Source organism: Enoplosus armatus, chromosome 9 (genome assembly GCF_043641665.1).
Source record: "Enoplosus armatus isolate fEnoArm2 chromosome 9, fEnoArm2.hap1, whole genome shotgun sequence".
NCBI classification, from domain to species: Eukaryota; Metazoa; Chordata; class Actinopteri; order Centrarchiformes; family Enoplosidae; genus Enoplosus; species Enoplosus armatus.
Window position 1 is genome coordinate 13,818,067 of NC_092188.1, and position 24,854 is coordinate 13,842,920.

General features: G+C 40.4%; 4 protein-coding genes across 4 annotated transcripts; all 4 read left to right on the top strand.

The window, feature by feature from the left end:
- The first annotated feature begins 4,510 nt into the window (after window positions 1–4,510).
- Window positions 4,511–8,804, top strand: LOC139290169 (tenascin-like). The gene is made up of 14 exons (XM_070911863.1): window positions 4,511–4,631; window positions 4,727–4,858; window positions 4,996–6,231; window positions 6,364–6,486; window positions 6,587–6,730; window positions 6,833–6,952; window positions 7,038–7,193; window positions 7,309–7,421; window positions 7,503–7,635; window positions 7,745–7,896; window positions 7,985–8,081; window positions 8,172–8,333; window positions 8,447–8,610; window positions 8,706–8,804. Exons 1-14 carry the CDS (start codon window positions 4,511–4,513, stop codon window positions 8,802–8,804), a joined length of 2,952 nt encoding a protein of 983 aa, XP_070767964.1.
- A 765-nt stretch (window positions 8,805–9,569) lies between these two features.
- On the top strand, window positions 9,570–13,116 carry cyp21a2 (cytochrome P450, family 21, subfamily A, polypeptide 2). Its single transcript, XM_070912371.1, has 12 exons — window positions 9,570–9,684; window positions 9,904–10,095; window positions 10,211–10,300; window positions 10,381–10,535; window positions 10,674–10,769; window positions 11,001–11,111; window positions 11,209–11,295; window positions 11,460–11,543; window positions 11,706–11,819; window positions 11,911–12,077; window positions 12,657–12,760; window positions 12,860–13,116. Exons 1-12 carry the CDS (start codon window positions 9,570–9,572, stop codon window positions 13,114–13,116), a joined length of 1,572 nt encoding a protein of 523 aa, XP_070768472.1.
- Window positions 13,117–19,587: 6,471 nt separating this feature from the next.
- Window positions 19,588–21,283, top strand: LOC139290157 (allograft inflammatory factor 1-like). The gene is made up of 6 exons (XM_070911851.1): window positions 19,588–19,649; window positions 19,728–19,789; window positions 19,945–20,011; window positions 20,097–20,138; window positions 20,226–20,391; window positions 20,692–21,283. Exons 1-6 carry the CDS (start codon window positions 19,607–19,609, stop codon window positions 20,777–20,779), a joined length of 468 nt encoding a protein of 155 aa, XP_070767952.1. The 5' UTR covers window positions 19,588–19,606; the 3' UTR covers window positions 20,780–21,283.
- A 141-nt stretch (window positions 21,284–21,424) lies between these two features.
- Window positions 21,425–24,841, top strand: LOC139290514 (casein kinase II subunit beta). Its single transcript, XM_070912310.1, has 7 exons — window positions 21,425–21,493; window positions 21,900–21,975; window positions 22,829–22,931; window positions 23,023–23,138; window positions 23,224–23,299; window positions 23,435–23,624; window positions 23,985–24,841. The coding sequence occupies exons 2-7, from the start codon at window positions 21,904–21,906 to the stop codon at window positions 24,073–24,075; spliced, it is 648 nt and encodes a 215-aa protein (XP_070768411.1). The 5' UTR covers window positions 21,425–21,493; window positions 21,900–21,903; the 3' UTR covers window positions 24,076–24,841.
- Window positions 24,842–24,854: the final 13 nt, after the last annotated feature.

Genomic DNA, 24,854 nt, shown 5'->3' on the forward strand with positions numbered 1-24,854 from the left:
GACAATTAGTCTTTGTTTTTCATCTCAATGTCAATGTGACTTGAAAGGATAGTCATTAGCAAAACTTGCTTTTCCTACTATGAAAAGTCAAAATGTGGTGGTGTTAATGAAGCGTCATTTCAGCATAAGATGTGGCACGTTTTTCTCCTTAATTACAGATTTATTTCATTCATTTGGTCTCAAATTCAAAGTTATAAACATGTCATCTTGCATGTACTATGTGTTTGCATGCAAACCAGTTAGGGGTACATATTTGTATATGTGGTTTAGCTTGTAAAAAGATTTTTATGCATGTGTGTGCCTCTACTGTATATCAAGGTGTGATAGTTGATTTTTATTTGTTTTGAATGGGATCATTTAGTTTTTAATTGTGCTGAATTATTGGCTGCTCTTTATCTTCAGCAGTTTACTTGGTATGGCATAATTTTATGTTTCCAGTATGTCTCTCTTTGTCACCCCTCTCCTCTAGTTACATGCACAAACTGATTAATCCCCCACTGGCCCAGCTTCGACAACAATCCTGGTGTAAATCAGACATTATGTGAGAGAGAATGTTACATACGTAACCCCCCCCTCGAGCACAGCTTTTGCCTTTCAGTCTCAAAGTGCTGACTGGCTCAGTGTGCAGCATCAGCTGTTCATCTGACATGTGCACAGACCTGGAATAACCATAATAACCACAATATTCACCAATTGATTGTCTACTACACTGTGAAGCTGCATTAAAGTACAGTAGGGTAGTTGTCTTTCAGTATCTAAACATGGTGTACCTGCCCTTGAAAAACTTGTTAGCTCAACGCATTTGCTAACTAAAATATCTAATGGTAAATATATGTTTTACTGTGTGGGTTCTTACATACCCACAATGTAACATATATAGAGTGAGTATACGATAAGTAACAGTAATAGAATATGAGAGAGCTGTTTCATCAGAGAATCACTGTCTTGGTAAGTAAATCATTTGATGGCAAGAAATATATTTTATCATGTTATTACACAGTGCAGTTAAAAAAAAAAATAGAACTGCACATTAGACTCATGCAGGGTGAGTGACCATCACACGCCATGTAGCATCTACAATTCATCTACCTCAGGGAGTGCTTTGTATTCTTAAAGGCATGCTCATGACACATGAGTGATATTACAATTTGCCGTTTTTGTCAGTTACCAGAAAAGCTTGTTATTGGACATTACATTTACTAACATAAATAAAGATGAACTATGGCTTGTATTGACTATGGCACTGAAATCAAAATAGTTTTTCATAGAATAGAATAACTGAATCTTAATCAATCTCATCTTAATCAATCATGTCAATGCGACTTACATTATCTTTGGACATATTAAGAGTCCCAATGATATGAACATTTGTTTTTGCACTCCTGTAAAATTAGGAAAATGTCACTTATGCCCTGTTTGCTCTAGACCCTTGATATACTTGTCTTCATGTGGTTTACAAAAGGTGGGATGGTGGGTGGCCATTCGGTCAGAGATTCAGAGCCTTCATAGAGCATTCCTTAAATCTGGTGGATATTTGGTCACTTACATAACTCCCACGTAGTTACATCTCATTACCTCCAACAAACAGCCAATTCATATGGCGAGAGGTTCTTGTCCCCCAGAGTCAGCACTGAATACCTGCAGTGTTATGCTATGTATTCCAGCTGAATCATGATTCTCACACCGGGGCTTTATTCAATCAAAGCTGTGTCTAGGTGTTAGCAATGTCTGGTATAAGTCAACTTACATACGGCAGACACTGAAATAACTGTCATCAGCCGTGCAAAGCGGAAACATGCAGCCTATTTTTGTGTTGCATTACATGAAAGAACACCAAAAATGTCCTAGCATGTACTATATATATTCAGAGCAAAAACTGCATGTTTACTAAAAGTCTGATCACATTAGATGTCAGATTACACACCAAAAGTTGAAGTCAAAGCGAATTATTATTCATTACAAAAAAGATAAGGAAAAAAACAGAACACAAGAGAGTAGTTGATCATATTTGATACACAAATCTGTATAAAATGCCACTCTTCTTGTAAGTCCAATACAAATATTTTCCATGGTGGTTGAGAGAGTGGGACCACAAGGCGTGGAGAAGTTGGGGGGGGGGTTCCTTAAGTAGGAGCAGACTTTATCACTCTCCTCCTTCCTAGTGGTGGTCCTTTCTCTCACCTCTTTCCTCCCAGATCATATCCAGCAAGTCTATGTGAGCTTTCCAGATGGAGGGAGCGACACAAAGACAGAGATAAAGCCAACAACTAAATCATTACTTTGGTAAGTTAATTGTTTCCCTACATAACGATGATATCAGAGTGGTAACTGTAGTCATTTGAATGAATGTACTCCATTTTGGTGTTTGCTGATATTCCTTCACATAATAAAGCCTTTATAGTATATAGCTGAATATATTCTCTCAGTACATTTGTGGGAAAATTTTGTATGTCGTATAATTCTTTGTTTTAGTTGCCAAAAAAGACTTTAAACAGCTACACTGCACTTGTTGCAGTGAGTGGTGATATGTAATTTTTTGTGTGCACACATAATGTAGCACGGTTATACTTACTATAATTTACCTTAATTTGTCTGAGCTTTAATCATTTTTCATTCTATCAAAATTACTGTGGTAGTATCAGAATTCATATTTTAGAAGTAAAGAGTGGGGGTTAATACTGCAGCCAATGCAACATCTAAAAATTGGCTTGCTGTGAAGGAAAGCATCCTAATGTGTTTACATGCTGCACGGTTTATTTGACTTTCTACAGATTTAAAGCCAAGGCTGGACATATTTCGTCTAGTGGTTTTATGAGTTGTGGGTGCAGCGGATTATGTAACCTTCTGTATAGTGAAAGACGTACAGTGTCCCACAGTCCTATACAGTGACGCTCTGTTACCTCTCTGTGTAGTCTCTCCAGTAGACTCTCTAGACTTCCCGCTCAAGTCACCTTCCTTCCTGTTCAAAATCAGCTAATTTAGATTTGACTTGGTTTGGCAGGCCATTGAATTGACTATTATGGCTGATTGGAACACTGCTGCAATTCTTCAACTTATATTCAGTTTTTATTCACTTTGATGTGTATATACACCGATGTATCAGTATGCGCAGTTTAAAAAAAAGTTTATATATATAATATAATTCTTCTTTAACATTTTGTTCAATTTGTGAAATTTAAGGATATTTTTGTTATGACGCTTACTCTGTTTGTGTCCAATGTCTTGCACTGGTGCTCTGAGAAAATTGAATTAAGAGAGTTCAATAAACAGTGTCACCTAAAAGAAACAGGCAGGACACAGGAAGATGCAAAACCTAAAGAGTACCATAGAATTTTTTTGATATGCTCTTATGCTTCTGTCCACTGTGAATGATTTTTCTCAATGAACCTTCTTAAATGTCAGATCACAGCAGCGTATAACTTTTAGAGAACCTCCAGATGCAAGGGAGCATAAAAGTCCGAACGGGAACTCTGAATATGAAGCTGGCTGAAAAAGAGCATATATGCTCAGCAAAGCCCTTCATGGGGTAAAAAAAGTGATTTGGCATAAAGTTTCTTGCATTAAACTCAGCCATAACTCACCTCTTTCATTCTTTTCTTTTTTTAGGAGAGACCTGACGTGTTCCCCTTTACAAGTGGTTACAGAAATATAGAGGAAGGAGTTCGTAATTTTACAGTAACATACATACAGATCCACCAAAGGCAATACCATCTCTGGCTACTGCTGCTGGCTCAAAATGCTGTTTACTCTAGGACTTCTCCTCCTTCTCACCCCATTTCCCTCCTTTCAATCCACGACCAATGAGAGGAGAAACTCGACAGGAAGCGACGGGACCAAACCCAATGCTGTTTTCACCTTGTCAAAACCAAAAACCACTGCTTCTCTTGCCAAACAGACCGTTCGCCTAACCCTTAAGCCAAACACAGTCAATCAGACGGTTTTACCCACTCCAGCAACCACGAAAAGTAAGCCCAGCCCAGCAGTGATTCAAACCACTCCGTCAGCAGCAGTAAAAGCTACACCAGTCAGTGGCACCATCACCAACAAAGACAAGCACACAGTCTCAGTCAATCAGACTGTTTTAGCTAAATCTCCCTCAGCCAGCGAAGTGAAGGCTACCAAAGACAAGCAAGCACCCACTTCAACCAGCGGTGCTAAAACCACCAAAGACAAACTTCAACCTTCGGTTAATCAGACTGTGTCAATGAAATCTCCTTCAACCAGTGATGGGAAGACTGCCAAAGACAAGCCTGCCCCCACTGTAGTTCAAAATGTTCAGTCAACATCCTCAAAGTCTGCTCCTGCCAGTGGCACTAAAACCACCAAAAACAAGCCCGCAGCCTCCATCAATCAGACTGTTGTAGCTAAATCTCCCTCCACGGGTGATGTTAAGAACTCCAAAGAAAAGCCTGCCCCTGCACAACCAATCAAGGTGCTCATCAGTGATGGCTGTGACTCGAGCAACACCAAAGAGCAGGAGCTGAAGCTGAAGCCTGGCGCTCCTCTGGTGATGACGCATAAGATCAGCTTGTTGCCTGGCGGCTGCTCTGGGGGATGTGAAGCTGAGATGACTGGGCTGAAAGAACGTGTGGCCCGCCTGGAAAGAGAGATGTCCTCCCTGAAAGACAAATGTATGATTCTGTCATATTCACCAGTTTATTATATTTGACACAAGTCATTAGGGATGTGGGTTTAATAATTTTGGTTATATTTTGTTGCTGCCCAGGTCCATGTTCTGCAAATTGTCTGAATGACTGCAGTGGCAACGGGGAATGTCAGAAGGGGAAATGTATCTGCCAACAGGGATTCATGGGTCCAGACTGCAGCAAGTGTGCACAAGGAGCTGAGTGTAATAAAAGTAAGTGAGAGTCTGTTCTGTTATTTGGATGTGGTAGCATTTGAGATATTTTAAAGTCAGAGAAGGTTCTTTTTTACTTGGACTTTGACTAATATCTCATTCTCACTTTGCTCGTAACCTCGTCTCTGCAATTTCAGAAGCTGCCAAAGGAAAGGTCAAGGTAACAGTAGAAACAGTGACCCTGCAGGTGAACAAAGACAAGGACAACAAGCTGGAGAAAACCACCAAAGTAGAGCACACCCTCTTCCAGAAGAGGGAGCAGAAGAAGGTGCCTGAAGCCAAAGAGACTGACACTAAACCCAAAGTGGCAACAAATACTAAAGCAGGTCTTATTAAAACACAATCAAAACAAGAAGCTTCTGTTAAGAAAATAACTATTAAAGACTCTTCAAGTGCCACAAAGACCAGTCGCCCAACTGTTGGTCAAGTTCTGTTGAAACATGAGGGAAGAAAGCAAGAAGAGGCCCGCAAAGGCAAAACAACAGTCCTGACCTCTAAAAAGGTCCTCCATAAAACTGACCTCAAGCTTGTTAAGGAAGGAACTGCTGGTAAAACATATCCTAAATCTGACCAACTAAAAGACGATCCTCAAACCAATGTAACGCAGAGTAACATGAAGAAATCTAATGGCACGGCTAAAATTGTGAGCATTTTGTCAAAGGTGGCAGGAACAAACAAAACCAGAGCAGGGAAGGAGACCTCGGAGCAGTCCACACTGGCTGAGAAGAATGTTACTCAATCATCTGGACATAAACACATGAAGAAGGTAAAAGTAGACACTACAATTGTGCAATCTGTTGACAACAGAAACAATGAAGCTGGCAAGATTGGAAAAGAGAAAGCTACACAGAGGAGTCAGTATCTAGTGAATGCAACCATTGCAACATCATCAGGCGAGGCACGAGTTCTGCAGAACAAAACAACTATCCATGGCTCAAAGAGGATGGGAGGATCTGGATTAGGTTCTGTAAAGGTTGTAAACATCTCTTCCTACAGCTTCACTGTCACGTGGTCAGCACCACAAGGGATGTTCAAGAACTTCACCGTGATCCGAAGAGAGCCACGTGCAGAGGATGACGAAGACAACCATGAGGAGTTTGAAGAGGAAACTCTGGAAGGAGACAAGGCCTCCACAACTAAGAACACGACTGAAGTCCAGGTACAGAGTGAGAGCACCAACATGACTGCAGCCTCTGGTAAAGCTGTTGGATCTCGAGGCAAGGCTGAAACCAAGAGGATCTCTATGGTGGTCCCTGGCAACGTACGCTCTGTGGAGTTCAGTAACCTTCGGGCAAACACAGGTTATGTCCTGCATGTATATGGTGCTGCTGCTGAGAGAAGATCAAAGATTCACAGAGTAACTGCAATGACAGGTAATTAAAGTAGTTCTACATTTATGCATAATTCGTCCACTACTACCAGGGACATGGTCAGTACTGGGAGCAATGAATGCAGTATGTATTTGTGGATATGTGAATGAAAATCTCCTTGTATTCTCTCACCAGGTCCTGAGCCAGCCACAGAGATGGCTTTCAGCAATGTAACAGAGTCCTCTCTCACTGTTTCCTGGTCCAAACCAAAGACCACATTTTCAGGCTGCAGGGTCACATACACCAATATTGTCACAGGTCTGTCAAAGGCTGCCTGTATACTGCGTCTCAGGTCAGTGTGGATCTTTTATTGGGAAGTGTGTTTCAGTGTGATATTTGTGATGTGTCATCCTGCTAGGGGAGAGCCGCTTTGTGACCGTGGACTCTCAGCAGTCTTATGTGGTTCTGTCCAAGTTGTCTACTGGATCCTCCTACATTATCACTGTAACTACTACTCAAGGCAGAGCCCACAGTGACGCCCTCACATCCATTATCACCACAGGTACACAGTTAGATAAGCCTACTCTTATGTACAGCTACAGTTTTTTTGTCTTAGTATGTGAAAACAGCAATAAACCCACTATGGATTGTCTCTTGACTGCAGTGCCCGCTCCTCCGACACACCTGCAAGTGGTCAATGTGACAGACACCAGAGCTGTGCTGCAATGGACACCCAGTCTGGGGAAAGTAGACCGCTTCATCATCAGCTACGAGTCCTCCAAGAGTGAGTGAGGCAACATTACCCTAATGACTAATGACAAAGTGCTAATGGCTAAGCTAAGTATTACTAATTCTCGTTCTTGCCACAGCTCCTAATGTGACAGTGACAGTGATGCTGTCTGGAAACTCAGTGGAGCACCAGCTGAGAGGGCTGCAAAGGGGCACCCTGTACACAGTCAAAGTCCTGAGCCAGAAGGACAGTCTCCAGAGTATGGCCATCTCAACTACATTTACTACTGCTAACGGTGAGTAGAGAGGGCAATAAATACAGGGAGATGGGGCTTGTTTATTTGCTTGAGTCTACAAAGTCTGTGTGTGAGGTGTGTGGACTAAATACTGGTGCATTTTTGCGTCCCTCAGTGGTTAAAGCCAGTGAGGTGGCTGCTCGCTCGGCAGTGATAGCTTGGAGAACTTCCACTGTTGTTTATCACAGCTACAGACTCATCTACCAGGTGGCCGGAGAGGAGACGAAGGTGAATAATATTCCCTCATCATTGGCACATTCAGCCAGACAGAATTGCCTAAGAGATTAACCTTTTCTGTATTTACATTAGGAGGTGATCCTGGACCCATCTGTGACAGAGTATAAGCTGACAGGACTTTTGTCAATGTCACGCTATATAGTTCTGGTACAAGGCGAGAGAGATGGACACTACACATCTATTGTCACCACAGAATTCATCACAGGTATTTTATGTAATGCAGTCCCTGCTAGTTTATAGGCTAGGTTTATAGGTTATTGCCCCTATCAATACTTTATTATAACTAAGTTACTCTTTTTGCTTTCATCCCTCAGGCAAACTGCGTTTCCCTTTCCCTACTGAGTGCTCTCAGGAGCTGCTGAACGGAGCTCTGCAGTCAGGAGAGGTGGATATCTACCCACAAGGAAAGGATGGACGAGCGGTCAGAGTCTACTGTGACATGGAGACTGATGGAGGCGGCTGGACGGTGAGACAAACTGCTGTTATCTAAATGAACCATTACACTGATGAAGTGGCAGAATGGCTTTACACAACAATCTGATGTGCGTTTTTAGGTGTTCCAGAGGAGGATGAATGGAAAGACAGACTTCTACAGAACCTGGAGTGAATACAGCACTGGCTTTGGAAACCTCAGCGAGGAGTTCTGGCTCGGTACAGCTGAAGTTCTTATTATCATGACATCTGCATCAGAATATTTTTTTAAATAAATCAGTCTAAACTCTTAATTTCTGCCACTGTTAGGAAATGAGCTCCTTCACAACCTGACCAGTGTTGGCCCTGTGAGCCTGAGAGTGGATATGCGCTCTGGAAATGACACCGCTTACGCTCACTACGTCAACTTCTCCATTGATTCAGTGGAGAGGCACTATACTCTCACAGTGTCTGGCTTCACTGGAACTACAGGTAAAAACTGTATAAAAGTTGAATTTCCCAGCACATGTGCAGTATATACCGTATTATACTGTGAATGTCTGACAATTCATACCTCAATGTCACTGTATTTCACTGTATGTCAGGTGACTCTATGAGGTACCATAATGGACGTCCATTCTCAACCCGGGACAAGGACCCTGACCCTCTGGGTATCCACTGTGCCAGGGCCTACATGGGAGGCTGGTGGTACAAGAACTGCTACAAGACCAACCTCAATGGTCTTTATGGCATCAGCAGTAATAATCAGGTACAATCACCTCTCTACGTGGACATGAACTTTAAACACTTCAATATCTTTTATGACACTAACCAAATATCATCACTTTTCCGTTTCTGATACAGGGAATAGTCTGGATAGACTGGAAAGGAAAAGACTCCTCCATTCCCTTCACTGAGATGAAGTTCAGACCGTCCAGGTTCTCTCCTGCAACTCATGGCTAAGGATACATCAGTCTTCACAGGTTCTCCAATCTGAATACCTGGCGTCTGACAGAGAATTACAGCTCCAGAAACCCAGAAGACAGTGGATCTCACAGTTGCTGCACGTCACTCTCCTGAAATTGCATGTACAGTGGTTTTGATAGCTATTATGAAAGCTATCAGTACATTTCATTCAATGTGCAAGATTTGTTTCTGACCTGTTTTCTTCTGGAAATATACCAAAAAGAGTGGAGAAATGTTTTATTGCAACCTTTTGTATACTGTTCTGCCTAACCCGTCCATTTCAACACAGTTTTGTTTTGACTCTAATACCTTCTTGTGCACCACCATGGTATGCCACCCCACTACTACTGTAATTAAATATGCACTGTTCTCACTCCATTGGAATAAATGTGGCTAACGTGGGTCTGAAGTGTCGTTTTTTTTTGTTTTGTAAAAGTAAATTAAAACACCCAAATCCTTTGACGGAAAGCAGTTTTTTCATTCCCTGCGCTACAAGATAAACAAATGCCAGTGTGACTGACTGCCATGTCAACTGTGATGTGTTATCATGCCCTTCAGCAAGTCCCTGCCATGTTTATCAGGCTGTCTCTTGTTACACAGTGTTGCATTCATCTCATTATCAGATATGTTGACCTAAAAAAAATATTTAGACGTCCTTGATTTTAGTGAAAACACCAACATCATATCAAGAAAAGACTATAAATGCAGCAGGCAGTGTGCTGACCAGCTTTCTGAAGTGGGACACCAGCAAGAGGACACAAAATGGCAATAGAAATTTCTTTGATCAGTGTGGGAGCTGTGTTCCTAGTTGTGCTGCTGTTGATGGTACTGATTTGCACTTCTGGTCAGAGAGAGAAGAAGGAAGACCACAAGGGAAGTAAGTCTACAGGTGATTATCTATTTGTTGTCTTTATATGCTTGTACAATCAAGTACTTTAATTTCATGAAAATATATTAAATGAATATTAAATGATTAAAGAAAGGGAAGCACATGGACTGCTGGTACACCACTTAACTACTTGATCAAATGGATGTGTATGATTAGTATTCTTTCTCTATCTGTCTTACCTGTGTCTTTTTTAACTCCTTCATCCAGCAGTTGAATCTAGACTGCTGCAGTATCTCTATCAGTTCCTTCCCTGCTCCTCGCCTCCTTCCCTCCCAGGTCCTCCCAGCCTATTCCTCATAGGCAATATGAAGGAGCTGACTCACGATCATCTGCCAATTCACCTGACCAACCTGGCACAGCGGTACGGAAACATCTACCGCCTTAAATGTGGAAACACAAGTAATCATGCACAATTTTATTATATCACATACATAAAACAAGCAAATCAACGTTTCTTTTGTAGATAGTTGGGTTCAAATTACCACAAAACTAAAACCCTGTTGTGTTTTTTCAGCCATGGTGGTACTTAATAGTAGTGAACTCATAAGAGAAGCACTGGTGAAAAAATGGTCAGACTTTGCTGGGAGACCAGTTTCTTACACAGGTAGACAGCTCAAACTTCTTTTGCAATAATAGCATGCATAATTATTGTATTAGTGTAAGTCCTTATGACCTCTCCCTCAGGTGATATTGTGTCTGGGGGAGGGTGCACCATCTCTCTGGGGGACTATAATGAGGAGTGGAGGGCACATCGTCGTCTCGTCCACAGTGCTTTGCACCGTTGCTGCCAGCAATCATTGCATGACGTGATCGAAAGACAAGCGTTGCATCTGAGAAAGGTACAGAACAAATTATACACCAGTGGACAATGAAGTGCCTTATCTACAAAATATAATAGCCTGTAAAGTGATAGCAGAGATCCAGGCAACAAACCGAATGTTGAGGTATTTCCAAACATTGCTTGTTCACTTTTTTAGGTTTTGATGGACTATCAAGGCAGTGCTGTGGATCTCTCTGAGGATTTCACAGTGGCAGCCAGTAATGTCATCACCACTTTGGCTTTTGGAAAAGAAGTGAGTATCTCTCCTCCCACAGCTCAGTTTGTACCTCTGAGTATCAGAGATGGATTGCAAAATGAAATCAAATGTTTCATCAATGAACAGTTTTGCTCGTGGCAGACCACTTCTTCGTTGCCTGTTTATGTTGGGAACTGTTTTTGTTGCCCTTTGTAGAAGCTTGCATTACATAAGTGCATTCATATCATTGGTAGGATGTCTTAAAACAGAAATCTCTGTGTTTTCCAGTATGATAAGAGTTCTTTGGAGCTGCAGCAGCTGCACAGCTGTCTCAATGAGATTGTCGCTCTGTGGGGATCCTCTTGGATTTCTGCTCTGGACTCCTTCCCTCTGCTCAGAGTCAGTGAATATTCACTATTCTGACAGTAGATCACAGGACAAACTAACAAATGTCTTCTGAATGGGATTTCACATTATGTCATTTGTTCTCTTAAAGAAATTACCCAATCCTGTGTTTTCCCGTCTCCTGAAAGAGGTGGCCAGGAGAGATGAAATTATAAGAAAACATCTCAACAATTACAAGGTTAGTAAAAACAAACAGCAAAGAATGAAAGGTTGAAAAATGTGTCACTGTTTTGAAACATATAATAGAGAGGTGTGGCTTAGTGATCAGATAAAAGAGACACGTTATCTACTGAAGCCTGTGTTTTTTTATTTTTATCAGCTGTTGCTTTGTTATCTGTGCAGTCACAAGACATAAAAAATGAGGATGCCATCACAGGATCCCTCCTCCAGGGCCTTGACAAACATCGCAACACAGAACATGGAGTGGTAATTACGTAGTAACAGTGAACACCAGAGGAGATCTATTGGAAATGTTTTGGGAGCAGAGTATGGATGGGATTTGGAGTTGTTTGTACATTATCCACCTCTTTATTTTAACAGATGATAAGAGGTTTTTCTTTAATGAATCATGTGAACATATGTCTCCAGCTCCTGACAGATATTCATGTTCACATGGCCACTGTGGACCTTCTCATCGGGGGAACAGAGACCACTGCAGCCTGGCTGAACTGGACTGTGGCCTTCCTCCTGCACAGACCAGAGGCAGGGCACATCATTTTCCATCAAACACTATATTTACACACCCTGAAGTGTATTTCAGTGTCTCTCTCTCCTCTCTTACTTTAATCCTCAGCTGCAGACCAAGGTCTATGAGGAGTTGTGTGCAGTGCTTGAGGGACGATACCCTAAGTACAGTGACAGACACAGACTTCCTGTCCTGTGCTCTCTGATCCATGAGGTGCTCAGACTCAGGCCAGTTGCCCCGCTGGCGGTGCCACACAGAGCCATCAGAGACAGCAGGTCAGCTAAACAACAATATTAATTAAATCAAACATACTTACCATTGAGATAATCTGTCTATAAGATCAGATATTGTTAAGCAGGCTTTGGTACAGGTTGGCACAATACCGACCAATTTGCAAATCTGGCACAGACCCGCTTTTGTCCAATATCTCAGTAATAATGTTTAGTCCCTGGTCCAACACCAAGGCTGGCAGCATGATGAGTTGTGAAATGTTACACATTTGGAACTGCTTTGCTTGAAGTTCAGACATATAAAGCCATAAAGCTATGAAGCCAGAATAGCTTGAAAGAAAATGCTTTGAGAAAAGAATTTATGCAAAAAGCAATTATGCTAAAGCTGGAAAAGAAAACTAAGTAAACAGTTAGCATGAGACCCAGGCTGAACTGTTGCTCCCCATTATGAATTGTTGCAGAAAATGTAATCTGCAACAAAATACTATATAATGGTTATATACAGTGTAGTTGCTATATTGATATACTTGGGTCCAGTTGGGATCAAGTCTGTCAGTGAGCAGGTACACATACCTTACATTTATTTTGCATGATGGCAAATATATAAACCCCACGTATGTTTAGTATTGCAGGTTACTTCATCCCCAAGAACACAGTCATCATTCCTAATCTTTTTGGAGCTCACCATGATCCTGCAGTGTGGACTGACCCGTATAGCTTCAAACCAGGTACTGCTCTGACTGTGAGTGCATTCCTTTCACTTGGTTTAGCACATCTCAAATAAAGTAGCTTCTCTCCCTCTCTCTCTCTCTCTCTCTCTCTTTCAGAGCGCTTTCTGGAAGGAGGAGGAGGCTCTACCCGTGCCCTGATCCCTTTCGGAGGGGGGGCTCGGCTCTGCCTGGGGGAGTCTGTTGCCAAAATGGAGCTCTTTCTGTTCACTGCCTACTTGCTGAGAGATTTCCAGTTCATCCCTCCTGAGAGCGAGGCCTCTCTGCCCGACCTGAGAGGAGTTGCTAGTGTTGTACTCAAGATCAAGTCATACACAGTTATAGCACGTCCAAGACCTGTGACCTGTAATCCCTGAACTACAGATGCTGTGCTACTTATCTAAACGTTGTGTAGTTGTGTGCAAATAAATGATTTTCAAAAACTTGTACATTTAAAAATAATGGCAGAACCTTCATGTGTATGTTTCTCATCAGTACTTCTTTCCATTTGCCTGTAGTATTCGATGTCCCGATTAATATATATACTCGGCGATTTGTTTCATATCTTGTATAAAGGCAAAGCAAACTGCAGTGTTAGTGCTTGTGTTAATTTTAAAGTTGTATACATGAAAAGAAAATATGGAAAAACATGAAAATAATGAGCCTTAACATCACCAATGGAGGGGGGAAAACGATAAGAATGGTCAAGCATGAAACAGAAACTGAGGAGCCGTCAGATATAAAGGTTGAACAATTGAACACTGTTCAGGTGGAGCTGCATACAAATCAAAGTCTGGGGGTTGTACAGCTTGCTGTAAACCGAAACTGGTCAAATACCAGTAACTTTACAAGAAGTATATCCGTCACAGAGTCTGGCAGCACCATCCAGTGGACAAACACTGTACGTGCTACAGAAAGTGAAATAACTTCCTCCCCGTGGAAAATGTTCAGTAGACCTGCAGGTTATCACTTCTCATCACTGGATGAGAGGCACATCTTGTCAAAGTGTTTGCATCTAGCCATCTGATGACTGATAACAGTGATAACAGGTTTTAATAGAAGGTATTATTATTTGCATGTGATAGACAGGAAACATGTAACATAAACACACAAAGGAAAGTATTCATTCATATAGTGGCCACAGTTTTGTTTTAAATTGCAGGGTTAACATGAGAAGATGGACATGGGTTTCTCTCGTGGGCTGGTCTAAATATGAGCTGCCTCAATGTCATTTCCTGAAAAATGTGTTATTGAAAACTTCTGCTATCAGAGGATTTGGCAATAAGCAAGAAAATCTGCAAGAAGAGATCTTCTGAGAGAAGGATGGCTTATTTTTCATTGTTAAGACTGTGTCTTCTTTCTCTTTCACATGCAGCCGCTGGACTTCAGTCATCTGGTAATTATGAAAACATAGAAAATGTTCTCTTGTTAATCTGTTGTATATATATTTTGGCATATGACTTAATTACTCTCTGAAATGACTTACAAGATATTGAGGTACTGAAAAAACCATTAAAGCCATTTTTACCATTAAAATGAATTAAACTGAGTGCTTACAGTACAATCAATTGTTTTAAATAACAAATTCAAGATAAACTTGAACAAAAATGTATGAATATGAAAATAATGCATGAATGTCAACTGTGGTTGTGAATATGTTGACTTCATGATATAGGGTCACCAACTTCCCATACCTTTAGTATACAGTTATGTCAGTGAACATTGCTCTGGCAAAGGTAAATTAGATTTTTGACAGACCTAACAAATGACTCGGAAAATGAAACTCTTTGTTGTCTTCTCCAACAGATCATTTGGTGATGTTTGCCTTACAAGGAGATGGTGTTACTTTGCCATGTGGCATACCTTCTATCAAATCCTGCTCCTCTATTAGCTGGAACATGGCTGGAGAGTTTGGATCAGTTACTGAGGTGGTGAAGGCTGGAAGGGTGACGGTTCCACACGTCCTCAGGCTCGGCCTGCTAAAGGACTGCTCTCTGGAGATTAATGACCTGGTACTCAATGATGCACGACTTTACACTTGTGACAGTGGAGCACTCAACTCAAGTGTTTCGGTTCAGATTCTTGAAGGTAAGTGAGTTGTCCTGGAACCTCAAACCATTCTTGAATGAATGACTATATCACAGTAGCCACATGATGGTTTTTTTTCTTTTCATTCACCAGTTGCTGAGAGATCAACTCCTGCAGGCGGCACAATAGAGCTTCAGTGTTTCCTCAATACATATAAAGGACATGTGCCTTGTGACAACAGAGGGCTACGTATCAAGTGGAGTGCAGAAGATAATACACCATTAAGTGGAAATAGATTCTGCTTTGATAATCCCTCTGAATGCTTCTCTAAACTGATCATCAATAAAAAACTGACAGACCATCACAGAAAATGGAAATGCCAGCTGACCCAGAACGACATGGTTAAAGCCACCATCAGTTATACAACAACAGTAAAAGGTACTAAACTCCACTTGTAAACTTCACGAAAAGTGAAAGATGTGGTTTAAGATGTACAAAGTGTAACCAGAGCTCCCTTTCCCCCAGATGGCATAGAGGAAGTGTTCGCTGCAGTGGGTGAGTCAGTGTCACTCTCTTGTAGCATCATTTCCTCTCTTGGTGTTGGCAGCAGCATGGAGTGGACTGTGGGTGGAAGGACACTGACAGACAATGTCTCACTTTATAAAGGCCAAACTGAGGCATTTCAAGTGAATAAAGACTCATCACTGGTCATTAGCAGAGTGAGTGCTCTGCATGCCGGGGACTACCAGTGTTCAGAGTCCACTGGTCAGCAAAAGGTGTTTAACAAAATCAGGCTGCACACCCTCGATGGTGAGTGTAAAAACTCTGTGAGTGCCAAAATAGAGCATGGACTGTGCTACATTTACTTTAATTTTAACAGTAAAACATTTCCTCTCATGTCTGCCTTTACAGTTACTTCGGAGTGCGGGCCAGGAGGAGATAATCTCACCTTGACTTGTGTGCTTACCTGCACTAAAGAATGTGAAAAAGACTTCAATTTAACTTGGTCTGGAAGAAGCCATAATAGCTGGCAGAGCGGTTTAATGACTGGCAGTAACACTCTCATAAATAGGTTATTTCTCCCAGTTTTATCAATGACATCGGATGAATTAACCTGCTTTGTGCATAGAGAAGGTGAAGTGGTGGCATCAAAGAAGTGGCGCACTGTTACCTGTAAGTATGCATCATGCAATTGCTGCCTTTTCTCCTGAATAAAACCCACATATAAGACAAAATGCACCTCTATTTCTGAGTAACAGAGTAAAAATGATAATAATTTAATGCCTACAGCTCTGCAAACACCTGCATGGTTAGCCCTTCCTCTAGGGCTCCTGATATGTATAGCTGCTGGAGGGCTCTACATGTACATGAAGAGGAAGCACAACAAGGATGCAGGTACTGAATCTGGTTAAGGACCTATAGTGCCCACAGTACAGCTACTGTATAATAATGTTGAATGAGCCTTGATGAAAATGAAACCTGAATACCTGAATGACTGATGTTTTCCTTCCTTTCTGTTTGCAGGAAATGAACAGTCAGGTATTGGAATGGTAAGAGAAAAGACAATAATTGTACAAAAAAAGTGTAAAAGATTTTTTATTGCCAAGCTGATACATCCTAATGTATTAACTCCACAACTTCACAGACTCATGTTTATGAGACCATTCAGGATGCAAATAATGAGGAACTACACCAGCAAAGACAATCCAACAGAGAAGCTGTCACCTCCACTGACAGTTTCTATGATTTATTACAGGCTGTTAACTAGAGCTAAAGAAACGTGTTTTTTGTCTCTCGATTTTAACCTTGATAAGTAATTTCAACCATCAATAGAGTAAAAATGTGTTTTCCAAAACCCGTTATTTGAAAGGGAATATGTTCTTGTAACAGACAGAAAAGTTGATCGGTGTTCCTTCATCATGATCACCCATCCTCCTACAGATTTTCATTCAAATTGGATTAAAGCTTTTATTGAAAGATTACATTGTAAACATGTCTCCATTTCATTTCAAATAACAGTAGATTAGATATATCAATACACACAGGGTAATGAGGAAGAGTCTTTTCAACAGTCTGATAAAAAAAAGGAGGGGGGGGGCATTTTCCATGTTGTTCAATATACAGTAAGTCACATTCACTCTTTCTTTTCAGTTTAGTAGATGTTACATATTTTTATATGAAATGTAAGCAGGCAATCCAGATTAGACAGTATGGAAAATCTTCTTTTTCTTGAGCAGACTGAAAAGGACTAATAATGGACTGCAACAAAGGAGAGAGGATTGTTATTTGGCTATTTTAATATGATGAAAATATATAATAGTAACTAGGATTTTATAATAGTATTACCACTTACAAGTACACAATGTTTCATCTGGTAATTGTTGGTATAGACTGTTGACCCGTTGGTTTGTACGATCTGTGAGATAAAGTTAAAAGGTTGTCAGTGTAAACCAAAGCAGGAGAGCATCACAGTGGCTGGACTAAAGACGGTAGTGAAAGAGTAACACGGTGCTCACCCTCTGAAGACATAAGATTCACAATCTCATATCCACCAGCAGAGTCTATAACAGTACCTGGTTTACAACAGGAGAACATGAAGCTATGATAACACATCACTACACTGCACTGCTATCAAAATTCAAAACAGCTTTGAGACAGATCAAACCTGGCGGGTGGGTCGGCTGAGTGATTCTCTGGGTGTTAAGTCTGCGGTGAATGAGTAGCCCTATCAGTGCAGAAATTATGGCAATCCCAATGATGACTGAAGCCACAACTGCAATAACTGTTCCACTGCTCCCCTCTGTCCTGGTTTCCCTGACAATCTCACTGGTTGTCAGTGCTGAGGAAGACAGCAAATCTGAGCAACTGCAGTACCACATTTAACAGGAGATTACTGATGCAATTTAATTAAGTAAAATGAATGTAAAATATAGAAAATAAACTTTTTTTCTTTTTGCAATACCTTGAACCGTTGCAGCCACAACATCATTTCCCACTTCTTAAAGGAAATAGGAAAGGTACGTAGGAGTTATGTAGATTGTCATTTGTTGTCATTGGTAAAATCAAATCGGTTTGTGTGATAGTTTCTTACCTTGGACCAGCAGATGGATGTCAAAGCAGCTCTGAGTTTGTCCAAGCGTGTACTTACATCTGTACCAGCCATTATCAGTGTGATTCACAGACTGGATGGCGAATGAGGTCCCATTCATTTCTACCCTTTTAGAGTTGACAGGTTGAGGGTTGCCTCCTTTCAGCATCGCCCAGGAGATATCTTGGGGTCCTTGTTGTCCTGATGCTACTTCCACTGGGCAGTCCAGATTAACAGGTGTGCTGGGAGCTGCCTTCACTGCTTGAAGGGTTTTGCATTCTGAAAGAAGGGACATTTATGTGATGCATGATTTATTTGTAAAAGTGAATCGGGAGAATAAAATGTGTAGTCTTACCTTTTACTTTTAAAGATATGTTTTTGACAAGAATACAGTCCCAGCCTCGCCAGATTTCACACCTATACTGTCCCTCATCAGATTTTTGTAATTTTGTCAGAAAAAGAGACATTTGTCCATTTCCATCAGCTTCCCATTTGACACGTTTGGCATCCTGGAACAAGGGTGTTTCAGGCCTGGCAAGGATAACCCTGGCATCTGTGACATTTATCCATCTGACTCTGTCGCAGTTCTCTGGATTAGAATCAAAACAAGGGAGACCCACATCTTCTTCTTGAGTAGCAGACACAGTCTCAATCTCTTAAAATGATAAAAAATAAAGGTTCAGTGTCAGAGTTGTAAGGCAGATAATTCAAGATTTCACAATAAATGGCATATGTTTAGTGTAGCATTTGTATGCCGCTTTCATGTTCAATCACAGGCAGAGCTTCTATACGGAATACTTCCTTTGTTCATAAAAAAGTAAACACATTCATGACATACATTGACTGAATCTGGTGAAGAAATTGACCTACCCACCTATGCACTCTGATATGGCTGTTAACAGAACTAACAGCAGCAAACCCTGTGGATTAAAATGTGCCATTTTCTGTGCAATGCAGCCGAGTGGAGAGACAAAAGATTATTCTCTGCTTGACTTATGTTTTTGTCTCCACTTCTCTAAGTAGCATGGAAGTCTCAACATGAAACTACCTGCACATTTAAACATGAGTTCCTTTTTGTTCCCCTGATTATGTGGCCAACAGAGCCACCATGTGGCAAGAACAACACATTACATCAAATTGACAAAAGACCTCAAGTGCACATGTTGATGTCAAGTTATTTATTTAGGTCATGTTTAAATGTAAGTGGAGGAAGTAAAAGAGGGGTGTGACTGGGACATCAGTCTCTGTGAAACTTTCCTGAATAATGAAAGTTTACAAAAATGCGTATGTTTTTTTGATTTTATTTCAAACATGCCTCATAAGCAGATTATTTCTGCAGTGTGATGTGCATTTCTCTCTGTTTCAAAAGACAGTTCTCCTTGCTGCATCACTCTTCCTTCCTTATTTAGGATGTCAACTTATTTTTAAACTGGTAGAGATGTATCACTTTCTGTATCAGAGCTTATAAATGTGAATGAGCCCATCCTCGGCCATTACACAGCAGATATCCTGTATGCAAACTTCTTTTATTGAGCAACACAACAGTGCTTTTCCCCACTGTGTCTAGTGAAATTCAGACTGTGTGTGAATGTTTTGATGTGCATCCTCCAGTTGACCTGTTTGCTGCAGCCTTAAATACCCACAGAGGAACCTCACTAATGCTAACTGAAACTTTGTAACTTCACTTCCTCTTGTGGCTCGATATACAGAAACGCCACCATAGCTTTTGACACTCTAAGTGTTGGTTTCACATGCTCTCAGCACTGTGCACAGAAATGGACAACAGTGCTCAAGGTTAGGTTGCCTTTTTCTTCCTGCTATGTCTGTTTGTCATTTGACTATCTTTACATTGTCTCGTATCTTGTTTCACAGGAGGTAAAGCATATGGTCTTTTCAAGTCTCAACAGGAAGAAAAACTGAACTCTATCAATGAGGTAAATTGATATCTTTAGGCAATGTCATCAGGTTACAGTAGAGATAGTTGGAATAACTTTTCTACACATAGGAGATGGGCATGAACATGACTCCTGTGTGATGCCAATAATAATATGTCTGATTTGTTGGTATCATTAAACTATCACTCCTCCAGGCTTTTCTCTCCGATGCCCAGTATGCAGAAGAGGAAGACCTTAGCTCAAAGCTTGAAATGTTTAAAAGTGAGTGTACAAGGACACTGTGAATGTATTTTGTTATTTAGTGCACAAACATTTTGGAATGAGATTATATTTGCTTGTATTACAGAGAAATACATGGAGTTTGATCTTAATGACAAAGGAGAAATAGGTAAAACTGCACTGATCTTACAGCTTTCAAATATTTGCTAGAAACTATTTTCACTTATTTGCTTTCTTTGAACTATTGATTTTATAGATATAATGGGGTTGAAACGAATGCTGGAAAAACTCAGACTGGCCAAGACTCACTTAGAGCTGAAAAAGATGATGTCAGAGGTGGTTGGAGGGACATCCAAAGACACTATCAGCTACAATGACTTCCTGAATATGATGCTGGGAAAAAGAAATGCAATTCTGAAACTGTGAGTAAACAATGGGTGATTCAAAGAATGGGTGGAGACTTAAAGTTGGGTCACAGGAGGATTAAGGTTAAAGGGAGATTAAGTCCCCAAATTATTAAAAAATATTAAGGTACTGGACTCTGTGCTACTAGTGATACTGATGGCCTTAAGCTGAAATCTAGTTTATAAAACTACTAGTTTGGCACCAAGAATCAACTTTGGCTCAGCACGTAAAGTACTTTAAGTACTTTAAAGAAGTGCCTAAGATGTCTGATGATTTAGCATAAAATAGCAGCTGACATGCCATTTTCTTCATTAAAGGATCTTGATGTTTGAAGGCAAGGGAAAGGAGCAGGAGCCCAAGGATGCTGGACCACCTCGCCGCAAAACCTTTTCAGACCTGCCCTGAAGGAGCTGTCCATCGCAACAGGGAATAACTGTCAATATGACTTTTGTCAGATTTAAACATCACCTAAATGCTTTAACATGCATGTCAATTGGGAAAAAAACATCAAACACATTCCAAAATGTGCAATTTGTGTGAAGTATTGGAGTCAACATAAAAATGTTTGTACATTCTGTCTTGTGTGATTATGACCACAGGACAAATTTCCCACATTATGGGCAACCAAATGATTTGTAAGTCTATATGATGTTGCTTTAGCTGCTTGTTAAATACAAGACATAGCCTAATTATGTATGGACTCTACATGGGAGTAGCCATTATCTGTCAGACAAAATACCCCTATATTGCTATAAAAACATGGGAATATCACTCTTTCATATAAGGTGTAGGGCAACATTTTACAACACCTACGAAACGAAACAATCATGAATTCTATGTTACCAAAAATATGCATTATTTTGCACATATATTATTTTGCAGTTTTGCTGGAAATTCATTAAAAAGTAAAATGGAAAAGAAAATTGTGTTTTGTTCCTGTTCTTACACCAAACTCATTTTATACACATTAACTTTCTCTGCGGAAGCTTACGAGAACATGCGTCATGAAGAACTTAATTTTGAAACGTCTGGTTGACCGGAAGAGGTATATGTCATTCAGGGAGCGAGGATAAACTAGCACAAGCTTGCAAGTTGATGTGTTAACTAATATAGAGAAGGGTGAGTAAAAGTGACTTTCTGAAAACAGGTGTATACATGCAGGATACAGTGCCTTTAAAATCATATTGCAGTTACAATAAATAATTTCCAAACTATCTGTAATATACGTGTCAACGCTAACGAACGCTAGCACGCAAGCTAGCGTGTAATCAAGAGCTAACGTAGGTAGCAGGTTACAGACGCAAACTCAAGGGATTATTTTATTATATACCGTAAAATTACATTTTGTTCAATATGAATACTGATAACAGCATCAGTTTGTTGCACCTATGGTTGAATAAAATGTTAAAGTTAAATCTGTGTTTGTAAAGTTTACATGTGAACTTCGGGTTTTTTAGCTGTTAGCCAACCGGTGAGGATGCACAAATGAACCCTGGTTCACCGCAGCTCTGTTTTGGTTTGTCAGGAGGATGAGCAGCTCAGAGGAGGTGTCCTGGATATCCTGGTTTTGTGGACTTAGAGGGAATGAGTTCTTCTGTGAGGTTAGTCCCCCCGGATTATTCTTAAACTGGGATTTTAGATTGCAGCCTCAATTTGATTCTACCGCTAATTTGCATGTCACAAAAGAAATGACTCATTTCATAGTTTTATATCTACCTTATTGCATCCATAGTTTTTTGGATGCACCCATGAACTTTCAGTGTTTTTTGTTGTTGTGCTCTGGTCCATAAGAAGCAATGTTTCATCTCAGCTGTATTTTTATGGTTAAAATGACAAATACATGTACTTGGGCTTATACTGTCTGTGTAACTGCACATTTGCACACCATTATCTGTACTTGTGCTGCTGCAACAACCAAATTTCCCCTCTGCAAATCAATAAAGGCTTATCTCATCTTATCTTACATCTCACATTTCTATTGCCCTGAAAGCATACCTGGAGATGGCAATTAAATTTCACACAAGTAATCATTTTGCTAGTTAATAATAATGTGTGCCATTTGGTGGCCTCACATTAAGTCCTATAGTAAGAGCTGCCTGTTACAGCCACTTCCCTCTGATGTTTGCTACTAATCTGTTCCACCTAAGCACATGAGGCCTTCTCACTCAAAAAGCACCTAAGGGTTACACGTGAAAGGAAAAATGCATCAATATAGTAGGAATATTGTTGTAAATGTAGGCATCAATGTGTAACACACTGGTTTGTCTGATAGGTTAGCACTCACACACAGTCCAGTTCTAATTTTACCTCCTTGCTTTCTTCATTGGCAGCATCTAAGTAATCCCGTTAAGCTCTTATGTAATGCTTCCAGATCAGTGTGCTGGAGCAATGTGCTGTTGCAACAGTAATTGATGCCATTAATAGCTATTCGCCGTCTTCAATCATGCATTACAGGTTGATGAAGACTACATACAGGACAAGTTCAACCTGACGGGTTTGAATGAGCAGGTGCCTCACTATCGCCAGGCTTTGGACATGATTCTTGACCTGGAGCCAGGTGAGAATATCAAGAGGGTAGCAGTTCCCACTTGAAATGAAATAAAGCAGAGTCGATGCTTTAACTGCCTACGTCACTTTTAATTTGACAGATGAGGAACTTGAAGATAACCCCAATCAGAGCGACTTGATAGAGCAGGCAGCAGAGATGCTCTACGGGCTTATACATGCACGCTACATCCTCACAAACAGAGGCATTGCACAGATGGTAGGCTATTACTTAATAATGTCAAGTTCTTACATGTTTTAGGACAAGAATCAACTGTGATTTCTAAATGTATTGTTCTCCGTAGTTGGAAAAGTATCAACAAGGGGATTTTGGGTATTGCCCCAGAGTCTATTGTGAAAATCAGCCAATGCTACCTATTGGTAAGTCTGTTTTTTCTTTATACTCACATACCCTCACAAATTCTCCCTTTATTACGCAAAACCCATGCTGAACCTTGTACCTTTGTCAGTGGCTGTGACGACACGACAATATCGCGTATCTCTTGTCTGATTTAGGGTTGTCAGACATCCCTGGAGAAGCAATGGTGAAGCTTTATTGCCCAAAGTGCATGGATGTTTACACACCCAAATCCTCCAGACACCACCACACAGACGGAGCCTATTTTGGGACCGGGTTCCCCCACATGCTGTTCATGGTGCACCCAGAGTATCGCCCAAAGCGACCTGCCAACCAGTTTGTGCCAAGGTATGTTTGATCTGACGCGATTTATTATTAGTTATTTTTTAACTAGCATTATCGTGTCTTTATTAGTATGTGCTTGTCGACCTAGATATTCGACCTTGCTTAATACTTTTTTGATACCAACCAAAATGTGTCTGTAGTAGAGTTTTAAAATATGTCAAGTACCAAAAGTTGGCGTTGAGTACCATCATAATTTAAATCAGTCATTCTAGACTGTTTGTTTTGGCATCTGTACTGAAACTCAGGTATCGTATTGGCACCGGTGTCAAAACATTTCATTCAATACTCAGCCCTTCATCTCAAATTTTTAAAAAGGAAGTTGCCAGGGAGTGATTGTCTTTCATGTTCTTTGTTGTTTTTCAGGCTATATGGTTTCAAAATTCACCCAATGGCTTATCAACTCCAACTTCAGGCTGCATCAAGTTTCAAGAGCCCAGTGAAGACAATTCGCTAGAATGAGTGCAGTGGACTCTAAAGACTTTGTTTACTTCTTGTTTGAAGCAATGGACCATAAGAGTCCCAACGAATACCTGTACAGTTCCCCAAACTCACCTTTGTGTTGATAGACATTTTCTCATTAGTGAAACACTGTTACAGTTTAGCAGGTTTGTTTTTCTGTGTTAAACATGTAATTATTTCTAAAGGGCCAATCTCCCGATACAGTGTTCAGTTTTAATTGATGTCAGTCCATCTTTTCACATTTTACGGTTGTTTCTCTGAAACAGAAAAGAAGCTTTAACTCTGATAGTGAAAGCTACAGTGTGCTTGGTGGCCTAATTGCAGGTGATGAATGTAACAGGAAAGGTTACAGGTTTGCCTTATCAATGATAGTTAATACTTTAGAATGTTAACATTGAATTGCATCAAATCAAATCAATTTTTTTCTGTTAAAATTAAGGAATTTATCTGTACAGCAGTGTGTAAATGTGGTGCTATTTCCAAGAAACGATGAATACCAAATTAGAGGTAGAAAGTAAGAATTTGTTAAAAATGGACCTGTGCTTGATTTGAATATTACGCCGTTCAGTGGCTATGTATGTACTTGATTGTTTAGGCAACTGTAACAGTATTTTCCTGATAATCCTGTATTTGTAGTTTCCTGTTTACATTATGGTATTACAATATAGACAGATGTGACAGTCTCAAGAGTTTGGTGTAGAACTTGCAGCAGCAACATCTACTGTGGAACAAGTGAAAAAGCATTAAATATTTATTTCTTACCAAGATCTCATT

Bases quoted from the DNA above. Each gene is read 5' to 3' on its own strand.
- LOC139290157 (XM_070911851.1), top strand. From the start codon at position 19,607: ATGCTCTCAGCACTGTGCACAGAAATGGACAACAGTGCTCAAG. The intron at 19,650-19,727 runs GTTAGGTTGCCT...CTTGTTTCACAG, and splicing joins AATGGACAACAGTGCTCAAG to GAGGTAAAGCATATGGTCTT. The intron at 20,139-20,225 runs GTAAAACTGCAC...TTGATTTTATAG, and splicing joins TAATGACAAAGGAGAAATAG to ATATAATGGGGTTGAAACGA.
- cyp21a2 (XM_070912371.1), top strand. From the start codon at position 9,570: ATGGCAATAGAAATTTCTTTGATCAGTGTGGGAGCTGTGTTCCTAGTT. The intron at 9,685-9,903 runs GTAAGTCTACAG...TCCTTCATCCAG, and splicing joins GAAGGAAGACCACAAGGGAA to CAGTTGAATCTAGACTGCTG. The intron at 11,112-11,208 runs GTCAGTGAATAT...GTTCTCTTAAAG, and splicing joins ACTCCTTCCCTCTGCTCAGA to AAATTACCCAATCCTGTGTT.
- LOC139290169 (XM_070911863.1), top strand. From the start codon at position 4,511: ATGACGCATAAGATCAGCTTGTTGCCTGGCGGCTGCTCTGGGGGATGT. The intron at 7,897-7,984 runs GTGAGACAAACT...GTGCGTTTTTAG, and splicing joins CTGATGGAGGCGGCTGGACG to GTGTTCCAGAGGAGGATGAA. The intron at 8,611-8,705 runs GTACAATCACCT...TTTCTGATACAG, and splicing joins GCATCAGCAGTAATAATCAG to GGAATAGTCTGGATAGACTG.
- LOC139290514 (XM_070912310.1), top strand. From the start codon at position 21,904: ATGAGCAGCTCAGAGGAGGTGTCCTGGATATCCTGGTTTTGTGGACTT. The intron at 21,976-22,828 runs GTTAGTCCCCCC...CATGCATTACAG, and splicing joins GGAATGAGTTCTTCTGTGAG to GTTGATGAAGACTACATACA. The intron at 23,300-23,434 runs GTAAGTCTGTTT...TGTCTGATTTAG, and splicing joins TCAGCCAATGCTACCTATTG to GGTTGTCAGACATCCCTGGA.